The sequence below is a fragment of the Corythoichthys intestinalis genome, chromosome 7, assembly GCF_030265065.1.
Source record: "Corythoichthys intestinalis isolate RoL2023-P3 chromosome 7, ASM3026506v1, whole genome shotgun sequence".
Lineage (NCBI taxonomy): Eukaryota > Metazoa > Chordata > Actinopteri > Syngnathiformes > Syngnathidae > Corythoichthys > Corythoichthys intestinalis.
Window position 1 is genome coordinate 2,754,668 of NC_080401.1, and position 18,953 is coordinate 2,773,620.

At 41.1% G+C, this 18,953-nt stretch overlaps 2 protein-coding genes across 3 annotated transcripts in view; one reads left to right on the forward strand and one right to left on the reverse strand.

The window, feature by feature from the left end:
- Positions 1-1,378, reverse strand: part of pomgnt1 (protein O-linked mannose N-acetylglucosaminyltransferase 1 (beta 1,2-)) — a 61,005-nt gene extending 59,627 nt beyond the window's left edge. For both annotated transcript variants that reach the window (XM_057841136.1, XM_057841135.1), the window contains exon 1: positions 941-1,378. In XM_057841136.1, the coding sequence (XP_057697119.1) occupies positions 941-1,060 (120 nt within the window). In that variant the 5' untranslated portion in view covers positions 1,061-1,378. The remainder of the gene's footprint in view (positions 1-940) is intronic.
- A 6,629-nt stretch (positions 1,379-8,007) lies between these two features.
- On the forward strand, positions 8,008-10,511 carry LOC130918994 (interferon-induced protein with tetratricopeptide repeats 1-like). The gene is made up of 2 exons (XM_057841343.1): positions 8,008-8,066; positions 9,016-10,511. Exons 1-2 carry the CDS (start codon positions 8,008-8,010, stop codon positions 10,328-10,330), a joined length of 1,374 nt encoding a protein of 457 aa, XP_057697326.1. The 3' UTR covers positions 10,331-10,511.
- Positions 10,512-18,953: the final 8,442 nt, after the last annotated feature.

Below are 18,953 nucleotides of genomic sequence, written 5' to 3' on the forward strand. Positions count from 1 at the left end.
TAGTCGACTAATCATGACAATAGTCGGCTGACTAATCGGGAGAAAATTAGTCGTTTGGGACAGCCCTAATTATATTATCATGTATTATGTATAATTATAAGTTAAATAATAATCAATTATATAAAAAAAATAAAAATATTAATTTGTTTCTCTGCGGCCCGGTAGCAAATGCGCCAGGGACTTGTACCGGTCCTCGGCCCTGATGCTTGGGGATCCCTGCTGAGTTGCTGAGCCTATTAAATGACCATATTATACCAAAAAGATGACATAAAAAAGATCTAATTTAGACCAATACATTTGTCTATGACCCGTTACCCGTCCAAAGAGCATGAGTGCCCTCTAGTGGAGAAAAAACATTGTTACCTCTGAATGGTATAATGAAGTGATGTGTATGGAGGTAAATTTGTCTCAAAAAGATTCAGAAATTTTTTTGTGACAAATTTACCTCCATAAATGTGTTTATAGTTGCGACATCTCATTGGTGAAAAAGGTAGCGCTACTGTCGGCATCTCTGGCAAAATTAAGGTCAATATGTAAATAAAGACGGAAAATGTAACGCTCTAGTGTAGCCCAAAGTTGCCGAGTAAGAGTAGTGATTTTTCCTCACAAATCCACTCAAGTAAAAGTAAAAAGTATTGTGTGGTAAAACTACTCTAAAAAGTACATTTTTCTCAAAAAGTTATTCAATTAAATGTAAAGGAGTAACTGTAACACGTTACTACCCACTTCTGCCTTTTGCCTAATCCCAATATAATACATGAGTGTATGGGAAAGGAAAAGCAACCACGCTTCTTGTGGTGTATTGTTTTTACGTGATAAAAAATGTTTTAAATAGATGCTGCAACCAACTTAATATTTTAAACCTACAACAATGATGACAGAATAGTGACAGGATGGGAAGTGTTGTGCAATGACGTAATAGTTGGAACTTTCGTCTCACCTGACAGAAACGCCGAATGGTCCTTTTATTGAACAGGGTATATTTATAAGTGAGATACAAGCTTCTTTGTTGGCGTGGTATGAATGGCTTCGCTCGAGGGTTGGGTGTCCAGGTCTCCATTCCGCTCTGAATCTCAGAGCTCTGCCTGCCTAATTTTCTCCTCCTCGTCCCACGACACAGGTGCCATATACAGTCACATTCACATCTTCGTCTGCAAATAAACAGGGCACCGGTAACGCTATCCAAAAATGAGTCAACCCAAAAATGTAGCTACTACACAATCACGCATTGCGAACTTGCCCAGCACACAACTGAATCTATGTTTCATTTAAATGCAAAAGTAATCTTTGCACTACCATTTGTAACTAGAAGGAAGTTAAACTATCAAGCTCAGTAAAATGCTACTGCATTTCTGTAACATGGTAAATGCTTTGGTGTCTGTCCATCAATAGATATCCTATACATAAGGCTAGACGTCTGGTACGCATTGAGCCATTGGGAACGGGCGTCGTCACTCGTCGGCCATTTTGCGTCAGAGCCATTTGTAAACAGCATTGTTCTCAAAAGCGCATGTCATTTGAAATAGGTAAAGATTGCTAAATTTCAACCTATTTTTAAGTGGATTGGTTTGTCATAAATGTTTGAGATGCGGCCATTTTACTGCATACTTAATCACATATATACCTTTTTTTTTTTTCCCCTCAAAATCCAGCCTGAATAATAGCCACGTTAAAAGGGTTCGTAAAAATTCCAAAACGTTTGTAAATCTGTCATGAAACGGAGTAAAGAAAATATTTATGGGGAAATCAATACAGTTGAGACAACCAGAGGAGTCTTCTAACGCAAGATGGCCGTCCTAAATTACACCGCGGTCTGCGTCTTTAGACAGCTAGCCTTATATATGATATCTATGTGTACATTAGTCTGTCGCATATCTAGTGACGTCACGCCACAGGCACCGAAATATTGTGTATTGGAAACCGTGAGGGAAATGAAGAGAATCAATTTAAAAAATGGAGAGAATCAATCACATTTGATCTCTCTGAAGATTTTTCTAAAGCCTCTGGCCTTGAACTAAATGAAACTAAGTGAGAACTGATGCCCTTACAGGACTGTGAGGATAAGGAGATTGAAAATATCCATGTTAAAATATCAATTAAATATTTGGGTATAGATATAACTAAAAACCTTATAGATTGACAACAATCGAATTTCTCGAAAAGACTTTAAAAAAAAAAAACACTAAAATTATATTTAATTTATGGCTGCAAACGGATTTGTCAATAATAGGAAGGGTTCTGCTTTTTAAAGTTGAAGGATTTTCTCCCTTCGTTTATCCGTCTTTATCGGTATTTGTGAAATTTTTCATAATCCCTGAAATAGATCAAGTATTTTTGGACTTAATATGTAAAATTCTATTTGGTATTTCATCCCCATTTACATTTTTGATAAAAATAGGAGGTCTTCGTTGTCTTTTCCCATCTTTGTTCTGAGAAATTACCAATCAAGCTATGTAAATTTCATCAGCAGTCTTTACTTGCATGGAAATTAGCCTTTGTCCACAATTTTTCACCACATAAGACTTTCCTCTGGAGCATTTCAAACTTGGCGTTCCGCCCATGATGGCCCTCTACCGCTCACTTTCGCCGAGAAGTCAGCTCCCACATATACATTGAATGGGTTGCAGCTGAACCCTTCAAACTAGGCTGCCGCTAGTTTCAAACGTCCTTAACTCAGATGATCCCGAATAAATGAATTTTGGCAGAGGAAATGATGTTACTGTTAATTTACTTACAGTGGTATGAAAAGGTGTCTGAACCTTTTGGAATTTCACACATTTAAATCAAATGTGATCCGATCTTTGTCATAATCACACAGATGAAAAAATGTCTGCCTTAACTAAAACCACCCAAGTATTTATAGATTTTCATATTTTAATGACAATAGTGTCCAAACAATGACAGAAGGGGGGGAATAAGGAAGTGAACCATTACATTAAAAATTTTGTGGCCCCCCTTTGGCAGCAATAACTTTAGCCTAATCTTTAGGACTAATCTTGGCCAATTCAATTTTATTTGTATAGCCCTGGATCACAACAAGGTTGTCTCAAAGGGCTTTGCAGAGGCAATATGATACACAATCAGAAACAGCAAAACTCCACAAAACTGCTGTAGGTCAGTCAGATTCATGGGATGTCTGGCATGACAGACAATCACTGTCTTTAGGTCATGCCACAGCAGCTCAAAAAGGTTCAAGTCTGGCTGGACTTTGACTTGGCCACTCCAGAATGTGTATTTTGTTCTTCTGAAACCATTCTGAAGCTGATTTACTTCTGTGTTTTGGATCATTGTCTTGTTGCAGCATCCATCATCTTTTTAGCTTCAACTGTCTGACAGATGGCCTCAGGTTTTCCTGCAAAACATCCTGATAAACCTATGAATTAATTCTTCCATTAATGATTGCAAGTTGTCCAGGGCTGAGGAAGCAAAACAGCCCCATAGTTTTACATACTGTATAGTTGATGTGTGCACAGAGATATTGGACTGTGCCAGTGATATCTTTAAGTCTTTCGCAGACACCCTAGGGTTCTATTTTACCTCTCTGAGTATTCTGCGCTGAACTCTTGGCGTCATTTTTGGTGAACGGCCACTCCTTGGGAGCAAAGCAACAGTGCCATACTCTCTCCATTTGTAGACAACTTCTCTGACTGCCGATTGATGAACATCCAGACTTTTAGAGATGCTTTTGTATCCTTTCCCAGCTTTATACAAATCAACAATCCTTGATCGCAGGTCTTGAGACAGCTCTTTTGACCGAGCCATGATGCACATCAGACAATGCTTCAATTCTTACCAGGTGTGTGTTTTATAGTGAGCAGGGCAGCTTTAAACCACTCATCAGTGATTGGGCACACACCTGACTTAAAATGTTTGGTAAAAAATGGTTTAAATTCCTCTTTAAGTCTCCTTAGGCAGAGGGTTCACTTACTTATTTTTCCCCTTTCCGTCATTGTTTGCATGCTATCCTTATTAAAATATGAAAACCTATAAATCTTTGGGTGGTTTTAGTTAAAGCAAACACTCTTTTTACAGCTGTGTGATTTTGACAAAGATCAGACCACATTTGTTGGAGATTTTATGCAGAAATGTGAGAAATTCTAAAAGGTTCAGATATTTTTTCATACCAGTCGTCTTTCCTGTTTTGCTTATATTGAAGTCAGGGTCATATAGGATGACCACTTGTCCGGTTTTAGGACAGACAGTTAGCCATTTTAGAGATGTTTCCAGCATCCGTCAAAACAAAGCCGGTCGCTATTGGTCAGGCTTTCAAAGAAAATGGCCGCCGGTTCAGTTTATGTGACGCAACTCTGTCCCACAGTTGTCACAACTGGTCTGTGATTGGCCAAGAGTGGCTTCAGTTAAAAACATGCTATTTCATTGGTTCAATAAAATGTAAACAAAGCTTCACGTGTGGCTATCTGACAACATCATTTCCTCGCCGAGATTTTACAACAGTGCTAGAAAACATGCCAAAACAGAGGACATCTTTTAACACTGAATGGACGAAACAACACAATTTCCTAGCCAAAAGCTGTAGAGACTCGTTACACGGATACTCCACGCTTTGCCGGTGAGACGTGGACGTGAACAGCAGGGGTAAGCAGCCGAAGAGTGTCACCCTAGGGCACAGGTGTCAAACCGATTCCAGAAAGGGCCAAGTGGGTGCTGGATTTTGTTCCAACCGATGTTCCAACCGATACCGCGCAGACAGTTTAACCAATGAACTTTCTGCTGAAACCAGCAGCACCTGACAATGATTAACTGATTACACATGTAAAAGATGTGATTGGTATAAAGGTATCCTCTTCATTGGTTGGAAAGCAAACCTGCACCCACTTGGCCCCTTCTGGAATCAGTTTGACACCTGTGACCTAGGGTCACATTATACAGATGAGCAATGCCGTGCTGTTGTAATTGTTATTTACTGTATAACTTATTTGGCCAAAAACAGAACCTTCTGTCCGGCCCACTGGACATAATTCGGCCCGCAGACCAAAATGAGTTTGACACCACTGTCTCAAATGTTCCCTCTTGTGTTTGCCCTTGTAAATAAAACATGCTCTTGTATTCCAGTTAATAAAGGTAAAATTACATTTCATGACAGATGAGAATGGCAAGATCCAACAGATCCAATCAAACGGACAATATGTGTGTACATGACCATATACAGTATATACGGTTTAAAGTAAGAGTGTGACAATATCTTGATACGGCGATATATTGCGATATTTTTGCAACAGTTGAATCGTAGAATATCATATATTAATTTTCTGACCAATATATCGATAATTGCTGTGTCGCGATATCGTGAGATAATCGTTATCGCGAGCATTGTATCACGTATCGTGTCGTAAGGGGCCCTGAGGTTCCCACTCCTAGTTTAAAGAAGGTGTCCAGAGTCCAACAACAATTTAATGTTATATTGCACCATAAATGTTGAACTGATATTCTGGTGTCACACCCAAAGCAACAAGTTGCATAAAGAAGCAAAGTACTGTACTTCCACAGAAAAGAAGTTCACTCCAGCAACAGGATGAGGTGAATGGTTTATTCCTGCTTTGTTATTCGTGACATTGTTGATGCAGTATGTTTAACAGTGATAGTGTCTGTCTGCTCTGTATTTGCAGTTTTCTTTCTATTATCTGGTGGAAATATACTTTTTTTTCTATTTCAACTGCTTTGTCTACTTCTGTTTTTCACCGACCATATACGTACTTTTACTAACCGTCTTAGTTTTTTTCCTTTGTCTTGGTTCTTAAAGGTGCCCTAAACCAGTTTTGTTATTTTTTTCATCATCTTTGGTGCCATTGTACCAGGTTGGCATGAGAATTTGTGTTGGATGTGTCCATAATTAAAATTTTAAAGCTATTATAGTTGGTCTTTTTGGAGTGTAACGGCAATGGGCCACAAGACAGTGTCTTTTTCTGATGGTCAACAATTCGACAATGACGCAACAAGGACTGAACAGAAACTGGGAGCTTCAATACACAGACAATGTAACGAAACAATAGGGCACTGGCAGGTGACACGAGAGGAAGCAGATAGGTGGATACGCAAGGAGCAGGTAAAACAGGTGAAATTGATGGATAATCACATGACAAGACACACTAGGGCACAAACCTAACACAACTTAACTCAAGGCATGACAGTTTTAACCTTTTCTTAGGAGAACTACGCTTCCCATGATGCTGATCAGCGAAACAGCAATTATTTCGCTATAATGTGTCCACCACTATTGACTTATTTTTTCTGGTTATAACTTATTTTAAGAAATATACATAGGATTGTAAAAGGGAAGCATCTTATCTTGTAATTGGGGCTGGTTTTTATCCAACAGGGAAATTTTACTATGTGATTGGGCTGGATTGTCTGTTGTTAACTATGTTTGTCAAAAAAGTGTATTTATAGGAGAATAGGCTAGAATATAACTGAAAGTAGAGACTCTGAATGTTGCAATTAATGCAGATAAAGGTATAGAGCTGGCTGACAAGATGCAGAGGATAAAGGTAGATGTACTGTGTGACTGTCCAGGTGACCTGGTGGAAACGTAGTAAAGATAGAAGTTGAGGAGCAGGGTTCAAGTTGTGTCATAGTGTAGATAGGAAGGGGAATGTTTATCTTGAAGGAGGAGATTTGGTTGCAATGTCCTGGAGGTAAAGAGTGTCAGATAGTCATAAGTTTGAAACTCGAAATCAAAGATTTAATGTTCAATGCAGTTAAAAGGGAGTTCTCGCCAAAGGTGGGTAGAGTAGTCAAAAATGTTACTCGAGTAAGAGTAGATTTACTTCAAAATAATATCACTTGAGTAGAAGTAAAAGCAATCATCCAAAATTGCACTGAAGTACAAGTAAAAAGGTATTGGTGGAAAGAATACTCAAGTACTGAATAACATTCTGTGTATCCGCTTACAATGTAATATTTTATATACAATGGTATTTTTTTTTCCCAGCACAATGTCTGCTATGCAATATGAACTGTTATTATTATACTGTACTATAGCCTACTACGTGACCATATTAGGCCCACAATAAAAGTACAATATACAGTAATACAATATATAAAAATCATCCATTTCAGACTAGAAAAATGAAACATCACTCTTCCATAGAGCATGAGTGCCCTCTAGTGGAAAAATCGGCAGGGGTTGATCGGGGCCCTGGCCCTTCCTCTGCCCTGCGGCCTGTAGTTCTTGCAGAAGGGGCCACGCCTGCGGGAGCCTGCCTCATAATTCACCCACTCTTCACTTTGCACTGTAAATATCTTTCACCCTGGCACCTACATACTCATTCATGCCTCCGGGGAGAGTCGGGTTGGGGCCATACAGTCCCGGGCCGGCTCCTCCTTGATTTAATGCATCACACACCAAGGTTGTGGTATGGATGGGACCTGTTGGGAGGAGTGACATCACGGTTACCTCGTCACGGCAGGCCCCCGCCATTCCAGCGCCTCTTTTAACGCACCACACACATCATACTCCACGGGGGAGCTCCAGCAAGGGGCGATGGGACGGGCGGCTGGGTAGAATTTCCATGCAGCGGTCCCACTGCCCCAAGCCGAGCTCTCTTATTTTAATGCATACACTGCACTACCCTCCCCACACAATCCCATCATAATGCTGGGTAATGTCTGCCAGTTGGGGACCTGGCAGCCACAGCAATAGGGTGGTAGGTGGGTACCATATTTTTTCTCTATGGCGTGGCTCCCGGGACGTGGCCTCCTCTCTGGCTGGGCTGCCGGCCACAGGAGTGGTCAGGACTCCGATGTCGCGTCGCCCCATGGCGGCTCCTCAGCGTTCTACTGCTTCTGCCTTCCCCTCTCTTCTCTGCCTGGGTATCCGCCCTACGTGCCAGCGCGAATCGCTGGCTGGATGCCGGTGGGTCGGCTGGATGTCGCCTGCTCCGGCGGCGGGCCCAGCCCTGGGCTTGGTGGGCCGTTGGGTGTCCTGGGATGTGCCGTGCTCTTTGAGGGGCTGTGGCAGTGGATTTTGGGCCAGGTGGTTGGGCGGACATGGGGGTTGGCGTTGCGTCCCCTCATCCCATCCCTGAAGGCCGGTTGATGGAGGCGTGGTTGGCCCAGGTTTCTAGACCACATGGCTGATTTAGGTACACTTCAGCCCTCCCAATCACTATCTCTCGGACCCCCCCATCCCCCCCTTTCCTTGGTTATCAGGCCCCCCACATGGTGTCAACCGGTACAACTAGCTAACAATAGCACCAACATACAGTATTCATGGTTAGTTAGAGTAGGCATTTAATGTATTTCTTCTTCTTGTTTGTGCTTTTTCTGTCTCTCTCTTTTTCTTTTGTTTCCCCATAACCCCTTCCTGTTCACTGCTTTTATCCTAATAAACGACGTACGTTGAATGATCACAATGGATGTATGTCATACTCCCATGTGATACATTAAAACTGTTCACATCAATCGGACACTCTCCATCTCCAATCTCCATGCTCTGTGTCAGGCAGCTGAACAGGACAGGTTAAAAAAAAAAGACTATTGTCAAAATTCTGAACCCCCCTTTAAAAGAAAGACCCAGCCGTCAAAATGTTTTCTATTAAAGTTGTAAAACAATAAAACAAACATCAAAGATGAATTAAATGAACAAGAATCCTACAAAGTATTTCACAATGGGTCCAAATTATTTTTCGAACAGATAATGTGACTAGCACCTGAGAGACTGTCTTTTGCTTTGCTTAGTCAAAACAACTCCTGAGGAGGAAAGACTGGTATTTAGAAATTCTTTCAACCTAAGCTTTTAAACGCTTCAACAACAACCATGGATTGGACACAAAGTTTTAAGATGTATATATGTATACATGTTGAGGACATCATACATATATGAGGTCCTCAACATGCTTTGCCCCCCCCCCCATCCCACAAAAATCAAACTCCGTCTATGACTCCAATTGTGTTATAGCCAGGGAATGACCATATATGGCATGATTAAAAGCTCAAAAAGAGAAGTTTGCATGAAACCTCACCCATTAATACCTGCCTGTTATTGTACTATTTCAGTGCTGCTGGGAATCAGACAAGACTCAAGGCAGAGTTGGAGAGCTTGCAGTGTCACTTCACTTGGAACCTGAACTCCCAAAGGGCCAACCTTTTTCTTCTCAGGGATAAGCTGGAAGACATTGGCACAGTGGAGGGATACAAATGGCTGGGACATATTTACAACTTGCAGGCTTACATACACTACCAACTCGGGAGCCCAAGAGATGCTCTGCGCTTCTTCAGCAAGGCTGCGGAAGCTTTGCGTCAGATAAAAAATACCGTCTCGGAGGAGGGCCCGTGGCTAGTCGTAAACTACGGGAACCTGGCTTGGCTGCACTACCACATGGGAGAACTGAGAAAAAGTTGCATTTACCTGTCCAAGGTTGATAGTCTTTTTAATGATTATCCTTCTCCGTGTCATGACGAACTCCATCCAGAGATCTATGCAGAAAAGGCCTGGGCCCTAATGAAATTTGGAAGAGCCAATACTCTTCTAGCAGTGCAATATTTTCAGAAAGCCATCAGGATGCAGCCAGACATGATCGAGTGGCACTCCAGTCATGTTTTGGCATTAGCGAGTACTTCCAAAATGTATAGAACCCAACTCGATATGAACACATTTGAGAAATTGAAAATAGCTATGAAACATGACCCAGATAACCTCTACCTCGCAACCATTTACTTAGCGGCTTCTGCTGCAAGAGGAAGAAGAATTGAAGCTGAAGCGTGCCAATTGGCCAAGAAGATTTTGAAAAAGCCCGTCAGCAGCTATAGCGGTATGAAACCGTTACTTAAACTCTACAGAATTCATTTATCGATGGACGAAGCTCTTGACTTGGCAGAGGAAGCCCTTAAAAGACATCCAGCAGAACGTTATCTGAAGAGGTGTGCTGCAATCTGCTACAAAAAGAAAATTCTGTTACACAGAGACATACCACCAGACCAAAGCATCATTGACAGGGCAATCAACCTCTATAGAGATGTGATTGCTCTATACCATCAATCGTCACTTAAAAGACGGATAACCCTTGCAAATATATACGTAAAATCGATTCGTCACCAATCTAAAGCGGATGAGATATTTGAGGAACTACTGGATGAGGTTAATCAAGAACCTGGGGACAGACAGATGCTTTATAACTACTATGCAAAATATTTGCACTTCACTCACAGGCAGAGCTACAAGTCCATAGAATATTACATGAGGGCAGCAGCAATACAGCATCCTTCTGTTTATCGTAGAAACAGCATCCAAATTCTGGAGAAAATTAGGCAAAGGAATAGAAACAGAATGTGTAGGGATATTGAGGAGTTTCTAGAAAATTTACATGAGTAACCAAAAAAAAACAAAATGTACAGTATTTGCAGCACTTACTGTAGATATAGCGCTCAACGGTTATGAGACTCAGTGAAAATTTGTAGTTTTTCTTCTCCTAAAATGTTTTTGTGTGACAAGATTTTTTTTTCTCGACAGATTTTTCTTTACATTACTTTGTATGTATGTGTGTATCAGTATATTGTACAGCAATTATATATTTTTCTCATGGAAACTAGCATTTGTTTTTATTTTTAGCATACATTGTGGCTGGAACAAACTATAATGAGTATACAGTGGCGTTCCTTGCCTACATGGTCCCATGGGTGACAAGGCGCTTTGGCGCCGCCACCCCCAGGGAATTTTTTTTTTTAATGCAAAAAAAAACAACAACAACAACAATAACCGTTGACCCTTTAAAATGCAGAGCATTAAGTATACTTAGCACAACTCAAGAACCAAAACACAGTACATTACATTTATTAATGACATCAAACCATTTGCAAGTGCAAAACAGTAAACATATGCAAGGGAATATTAATTTAACATCACAAACATTAATAAAATATCATAGAAATAATTTTTTAAAAGTATGGAACATTCTACTTGTGACAAGTTGTCTCAGATGCGTTGACCACTATACAGGGGCTCCTGTTATGGAGCACAGGAAATGAAATCCCATACTTTTTTGGGCTTATGTGCAGGTGAGCATACATGTACAAACGTTTAGTATTTGGTGAATAACATACAGATATTCAATTCAATTTTATTTGTATAGCACTGGATCACAACAATGTTGTCTCAAAGGGCTTTGCAGAGGCAATATGATACACAATCAGAACAGCAAATGAAGCAACAAAGATGAATAAATAAGTTCAAGTCCTGGGTATCCCCCATCCTTAGACCCTCCATGTCGGCAAGGAAAAACTCCAAAAACTCCAGAGTCTTTGGGAGAAAATGAGAAACCTTGGGGAGTACCACAGTCAGGAGAGATCCACTCGCAGGACGGATAGACAGGAAGCCCTAGGACCACTAATGGGAATTAGCAGGCGAAGTTATAGTCCGTAAAGATGCAGTGGAGTAAAGGAACAAGAAGAGGTCCATCTAGCCAGATGAGACAGGGGTAGCAACGAGGACGTCCATCCAGCCAGGGGTGCGGACAGTCAGGAGGCGCAGCTGAAAAATAGCCCCTCCCCAGAGGGGAGGGGGGAAAGGGGACACCGGGTGACTAGTGATGAAGAGACTAGACAACTAGATATTAACATTGGAAAATAGAAATAAAGTAAGATAAGTGGTAGGTAGAGTGAGAAAAAGGAGATAGAACTCAGTGGCTGTACTTCCCCCAGCTTTATAGCTTCCAGTGCTTCTAAACTTTGAGTCTACTCCGACTTCAACTATCCTGACCATAAGCTTTGTCGAATAGGAACGTTTTTAATCTAATCTTAAATGTGCAGACTGTGTCGGCTTCTTTAATATTAGCTGGAAGCTGATTCCATAAAACAGGAGCTTGGTGGCTAAAGGCTCTAGCTTCGACAGTACTTTTAGAAACCCTGGGAACTACCAGTAGACCTGCATTCTGAGAGCGGAGTGTTCTGTTGGGGCGGTATGGAACCAGAGCAACGGTGAGATAAGATGGCCCCAACCCATTAATGGTCTTAAATGTAAGAAGGAGGATTTTAAATTTAATTCTAAACTCGACTGGAAGCCAGTGAAGGGCCTGGAGCACAGGAGTGATGTGCTACTTTTGGACAAGCTGAAGACCTTTTAGAGAACTTTTAGGACAAGCTGCAAGTAGGGAGTTACAGTAATCCAATCTCGATGTAACGAACGCGTGAATTAATTTTTCTGCATCGCTTTTAGATAAAATATTTCTAATTTTGGCTATGTTGCGCAGGTGAAAGAAGGCCGTTCTGCAGGTTTGTTTAATGTGAGCTTTAAACGATAAGTCAGGGTCGAATAAAACTCCTAGGTTTTTAACTGTGGTGCTGGAGGCTACACTTACATTGTCCAGAGTGACTATCTGGGCAGCTAAAGAGTCTCTCACACTTTTTGGGCCTATTATAAGGACTTCTGTCTTTTCAGGATTAAGTAGAAGATAGTTAGTGCTCATCCAGGTATTTATATCTCGGACGCAGGTGCTTAGTTTGTCCACTTGCCTGATCTGCTCATGTTTATTTGATAAATACAGTTGTGTGTCGTCAGCATAACAATGAAAGTTAATACTATGTTTTCTGATGATATTACCTAGAGGAAGCATATACAGCGTAAACAAGATGGGCCCGAGGACCGATCCTTGCGGCACACCATAACTAACTCTAGAGTACAGTGATGATTGCTGGTTTACATTGACAAACTGGTACCTATTAGATAAATATGATTTAAGCCAGCAGAGGGCTGCTCCTCTAATGCCTATGTCACATTCTAGTCTCTGCAATAAGATATTATGGTGGATTGTGTCAAAGGCTGCATTCAGGTCCAACAGAACCAGGATCGAGCTAATCCAACGTCAGCGGCTAGTAACAAGTCATTAGTTACTTTGACTAATGCAGTTTCAGTGCTATGATGAGCTCGAAAGCCAGACTGGAAATGTTCAAATAAACTATTGTCCTGTAGGTGCTGACAGAGCTCTTACTCCTTCAAGGACTTTGGAGAGAAATGGTAAATTAGAGATAGCTCTATAATTGGCCAAAATATCAGGATCAAGAGTAGGTTTTTTCAAAAGCGGTTTCATTACTGCATATTTAAAGGACTGCGGTACGTTTAAGATAGTATCAATAATTAGAGGCAGGGTCTCTTTAAAAAGTTCGGTTGGGATCGGGTCTAGGAGGCACGTTGATGGTTTGGTGGACATTATAATTGAAATTACATCAATTTGGTCTACAGTGGTAAAGTTATTTAATATTTTAGAGGGGTTTATAGGAGATTCTGAATTTTTAGTCTGCACTTTATCAGACCTAATAGTTGGAAGTAATTCATTTATTTTATTTCTAATAGTTGCGATTTTATTGTTAAAATTTTTTAGGAAGTCATCACAGCTAAGGGTGGTTGGGATATAAGGTTCTATTGAGCTGTGACTGTTTGTCAGCCTTGCTACAGTGCTGAACAGAAACCTAGGATTATTTTTGTTTTCATCTATTAAGGATGAGTAATATCTGGTTTTAGTCGTACGCAAGGCCTGTTTATAGGTCACTAAACTGTGTTTCTAGGCAGAAAGAGTGTGCTCTGTGTTGGAACAGCGCCAAAGTCTTTCTAATTCACGTGCCGATTGTTTAAAAGAGCGTGTTTCAGCATTATACCAGGGAGAGGCTCGTCTTGGCTTGACAAACTTTAACTTTAAACTTTGACAACATGGAGTGTAGTACGAAGAGTAAACATAACACTATCAATTATTATTATACATTATTTCTTCATAATCGGATGACATGGAGGCAAATATTGGCTGGATTATCTGTTTATACTCTGAAACAGAGCAATCACATAATGTCCTTTTCATCTGAGTTCTAGTCACTAGTGACGGATTATCTTGAAGCACAAACTGAAAGGTAATTAGAAAATGATCAGACAGTACGGGGTTGTGGGGATGGACACTAAGATTACTAATCGCCGTACCGTAGGTTAAAATCAGGTGTGCTTGTGACTATGAGTTGGTTTATTTACATTTTGAATGAAGCCAGTCCCATCTAGTAGGTCATTAAAAGCCTTACCAAGAGAGTCACCGTCATCATCAACATGTATATTAAAATCCCCTACATTTATAATTCTATCCCATCTTAGCAAAATACTGGATAAAAAGTCAGCGAAATCTAACAAAAACTCTAAGTAGGGACCAGGGGGACAGTAAACCACTATGAAAAGAACTGGTTTTTGGTTCTTCCAGTTAGCATCTACTGTACAACTGATAGTACTAGACTTTCAAAGGAGTTATAAATGTAATTAGCTTTACTTTTTGGGCTCATACCTAGACAAGAGTGTGATATTACTGCCACCCCCCCTTCGTGGCCCGTGCTTCAGGCTGTGTGAAAATTCACGTGACTTGGGGGTGTGGCTTCATTAAGTTGAACAAAGTCATCCTGCTGAAGCCAAGTTTCAGTCAGGGCCAAAATATGAATATTATAATCCCCAATTAAGTCATTAACTAACAGAGATTTGGGCGAGATTGACCTGATGTTTAATAATCCGCATTTTATATATTTATTAAGAGTTATTTTATTTTCACTGCCATCAGGGGCTATATGTATTAAATTCTTTGGTCTCATTCCTATTGTACTATGTTTTCTACTGTTCACTATAGAGGCACGGACACAGTCTGTATCTTCTGTCCTGAATGTTGGATTTGTGACAGCTCAGAAAGAGGCGAGTGATCACTACTAACAGAGTTGTGTTCTACACTACAACACTGCGCCCGGCCCCCCACTCTGGAGTGTCACTATGGGAGACTAAGTTTGGCGGCCATGTTTCAAGTTAAGAGCACCGTCCCAAGTCGGATGAATGCCGTCTCCACGAACAAGGCCTGGCTTCCCCCAGAATGCATGCCAGTTATCAATAAAGACTATGTCGTTTTCTGGGCACCATCTAGACAACCAGCGGTTAAATGACGAGAACCTAGAGTACATCTCATCATTGACCAAATTAGGCAGAGGACCAGAGAAAGCTACGGTGTCCACCATCGACTTAGCAAGTTTACACACCGAGGTTACGTTTAATTTAAGCGCCTCAGACTGTCTCCCCCGGGCGTCATTACCGCCTGCGTGAATCACGATATGGCGGAACCTCTTCCTACTCTCCTTTAAGAGCCTGATGTTTCCTTCGATGTCACCGACTCTGGCCCCTGGGTATCACCTGACAGACACTCCCGGGTGCTTCACGTCTCTAACTATGGAGCTTTCAATTACGAGAGTGTCTGGTTCAGCCGGTGTGTCGCCAAGGGGCTCAAACCTATTGCTGACGTGAAGCTGCTGGTGCACTAAGGTTGTGCGTTTGCCACTACGCTTCCCCCGTACAGTCACAAATCCGTCCTTAATTTCCCCCGGCTGCACAGATATATAGTTAACATTCACAGACCGCTTAATGTGTTTTGCATATTAATTATTAAACCAGATCATTTTACCTATAAACCAACTGCAGTGAACATTTGCACGCTATCTCCCTTCAAACCACTACATTCACTGCTCACATGAATTACTTTGATATGATGCAAACAAACCAATAAAAAAACATGCTAACAATAATGAAATTAGTAAAAAAGTGGGAACGATAAAACAAAAAAAACACACACAAAAACACATTTCACACAACTATTCCTTCACCTAGCATTGTGAGGAATGTTCACCATCTACAGTGTATCCCATAAGTGAGTACACCCCTCGGAATTTCTCCATTTCTGAATTCCGGCAGACCATAGGACATGGTTTCAGTAATCCATGTGCTTTGTTGACATGTTTTCAGCAAACTGTGGGCTTTCTTGTGTACCGTCTTCAGAAGAGGCTTCCTCCTGGGGTGACAGCAGTGCACACCAATTTGATGTAGAGTGCGGCGTATGGTCTGAGCAGTAACAGACTGATCCCCCACCTCTTCAATCTCTGCAGCAATGCTGACAGCACTCCTGTAACGAGTCACATGACATTTTGGAGGGAAAATGACCAGCAATACTCAATTTGGACATTTAGGGATCTACGTAGTTCCCATGCTGTGTACTCACTTTTGTTGCCAGGGTTTTAGATATTAATAGCGATATTTTGAGGGGAAAATACAGTGGGGCAAATAAGTATTTAGTCAACCACTAATTGTGCAAGTTCTCCCACTTGAAAATATTAGAGAGGCCTGTAATTGTCAACATGGGTAAACCTCAACCATGAGACACAGAATGTGGACAAAAAACAGAAAATCACATTGTTTGATTTTTAAAGAATTTATTCGCAAATCATGGTGGAAAATAAGTATTTTGTCAATACCAAAAGTTAATCTCAATACTTTTTTATGTACCCTTTGTTGGCAATAACGGAGGCCAAACGTTTTCTGTAACTCTTCACAAGCTTTTCACACACTGTTGCTGATACTTTGGCCCATTCCTCCATGCAGATCTCCTCTAGAGCAGTGATGTTTTGGGGCTGTCGTTGGGCAACACGGACTTTCAACTCCCTCCACAGATTTTCTATGGGGTTGAGATCTGGAGACTGGCTAGGCCACTCCAGGACCTTGAAATGCTTCTTACGAAGCCACTCCTTTGTTTCCCTGGCTGTGTGTTTGGGATCATTGTCATTCTGAAAGACCCAACCACGTCTCATCTTCAATGCCCTTGCTGATGGAAGGAGATTTTGAGTCAAAATCTTTCGATACATGGCCCCATTCATTCTTTCCTTTACACAGACCAGTCTTCCTGATCCCTTTGCAGAAAAACAGCCCCAAAGCATGATGTTTCCATCCCCATGCTTTACAGTGGGTATGGTGTTCTTCCGATGCAATTCAGTATTCTTTCTTCTCCAAACACGAGAACCTGTGTTTCTACCAAAAAGTTCTATTTTGGTTTCATCTGACCATAACACATTCTTCCAGTCCTCTTCTGGATCATCCAAATGCTCTCTAGCGAACCGCAGACGGGCGTGGACGTGTAATGGCTTCAGCAGGGGGACACGTCTGGCACTGCATGATTTCAGTTCCTGGCGGCGCATTGTGTTACTGATAGTAGCCTTTGTTACTGTGGTCCCAGCTCTCTGTAGGTCATTCACTAGGTCCCCCCGTGTGGCTCTGGGATTTTTGCTCACCGTTCTTGTTATCATTTTGATGCCGCTGGGTGAAATCATGCATGAAACCCCAGATCGAGGGAGATTATCAGTGGTCTTGTATGTCTTCCATTTCCATTTTCCAATAATTGCTCCCACAGTTCTTTACACCAAGCGTTTTACCAATTGCAGATTCAGTCTTCCCAGCCTGGTACAGGTCTGCAATTTTGTCTCTGGTGTCCTTTGACAGCTCTTTGGTCTTGGCCATAGTGGAGTTTGGAGTGTGTCTGACTGAGATTGTGGACAGGTGTCTTTTATACCGATAATGAGTTAAAACAGGTGCCATTAATACTTGTAACGAGTGGAGCCTCGTTAGACATCTTTATACCTCGTTAGAAGAAGTTAGACTTCTTTGACAGCCAGAAATCTTGCTTGTTTGTCGGTGGCCAAGTACTTATTTTCCACTCTAATTTGGGAAAAAAATTCTTAAAAAATCAAACAATGTGATTTTTTTTTTTTTTTCCACATTCTGTCTCTCATGGTTGAGGTTTACCCATGTTGACAATTACAGGCCTCTCTAATTTTTTCAAGTAGGAGAACTTGCGCAATTGGTGGTTGACAAAATACTTATTTGCCCCACTGTATATAAACTCTGTTATATAAGCTGCACAAAGACTACTTTTTATTGTGTCAAAGTGTCATTTTGTCAGTGTTGTCCCATGAAAAGATACTTAAATATCTGCAGAAATTCCGAGGGGTGTACTCACTTTTGTGATACACTGTATGTGCAGTTGTAACCCACATGAAAAAAAGTGCACAAAAATTGTGTATGCAAACAATGACGGAAGGAGGGGGGGGAATTAAGTAAGCTTCTGAAACCATTCTGAAGTTGATTTACTTCTGTGTTTTGGATCATTGTCTTATTGCAGCATCCATCCTCTTTTTAGCTTCAACTGTCTGATAGACGGTGTCAGGTTTTCCTGCAAAACATCCTGATAAACTTTTGAATTCATCCTTCCATTAATGATTGTAAGTTTTCTTCCAGGCCCTGCGATACCAAAACAGCCCCAAATCATGATGCTCCCTCCCTCGGTGAGCTGTTCCATTTTTCCTCCACACATGACGTTGTGTGTTAGTCCCAAACAATTCAACTTTGTTTTTATCAGTCTACAAAATATTTTGCCAAACCTCTGTGGAGTGTCCAAGTGCATTTTTGCGAACATTAAACGAGCAACAATATTTTTTTTTTTTTTAGACAGCACTGGCCTCCTCCGTGGAGTCCTCCCATGAACACCATTCTTGGCCATCGTTTTACATATAGTTGATGTGTGCACAGATATTGGACTGTGCCAGTGATTTCTGTAAGTCTTTAGCAGACACTCTAGGGTTCTGTTTTACCTCTCTGAGTATTCTGCGCTGAACTCTTGGTGTCATCTTTGATGGACAGCCACTTGATAGGAGAGAAGCAACAGTGCCAAACTCTCTCCATTTGTAGACAACTTCTCTGACTGTCGATTGATGAACATCCAGACTTTTAGAGATGGTTTTGTATCTTTTCCCAGCTTTATACAAATCAACAATTCTGGATCGCAGGTCTTCAGACAGCTCTTTTGACCGAGCCATGAATGATGCACATCAAAAAATTCTTCTCACCAAGACAATTCTTACTGGATGTGTGTTTTATAGTGGGCAGGGCAGCTTTAAACCACTCATCGGTGATTGGGCACGCACATGACTTAAAATGTTTGGTAAAATTGGTTTAAATTGCTCTTTAAGTTCCCTAGGCAGAGGGTTCACTTACTTATTTTTCCTCCTTCTGTCATTGTTTGCATGCTATCCTCATTAAAATATGAAAACCTATGAATGTTTGGGTGGTTTTAGTTAAAGCAGACACTGTTTTTCATCTGTGTGATTTTGACAAAGAT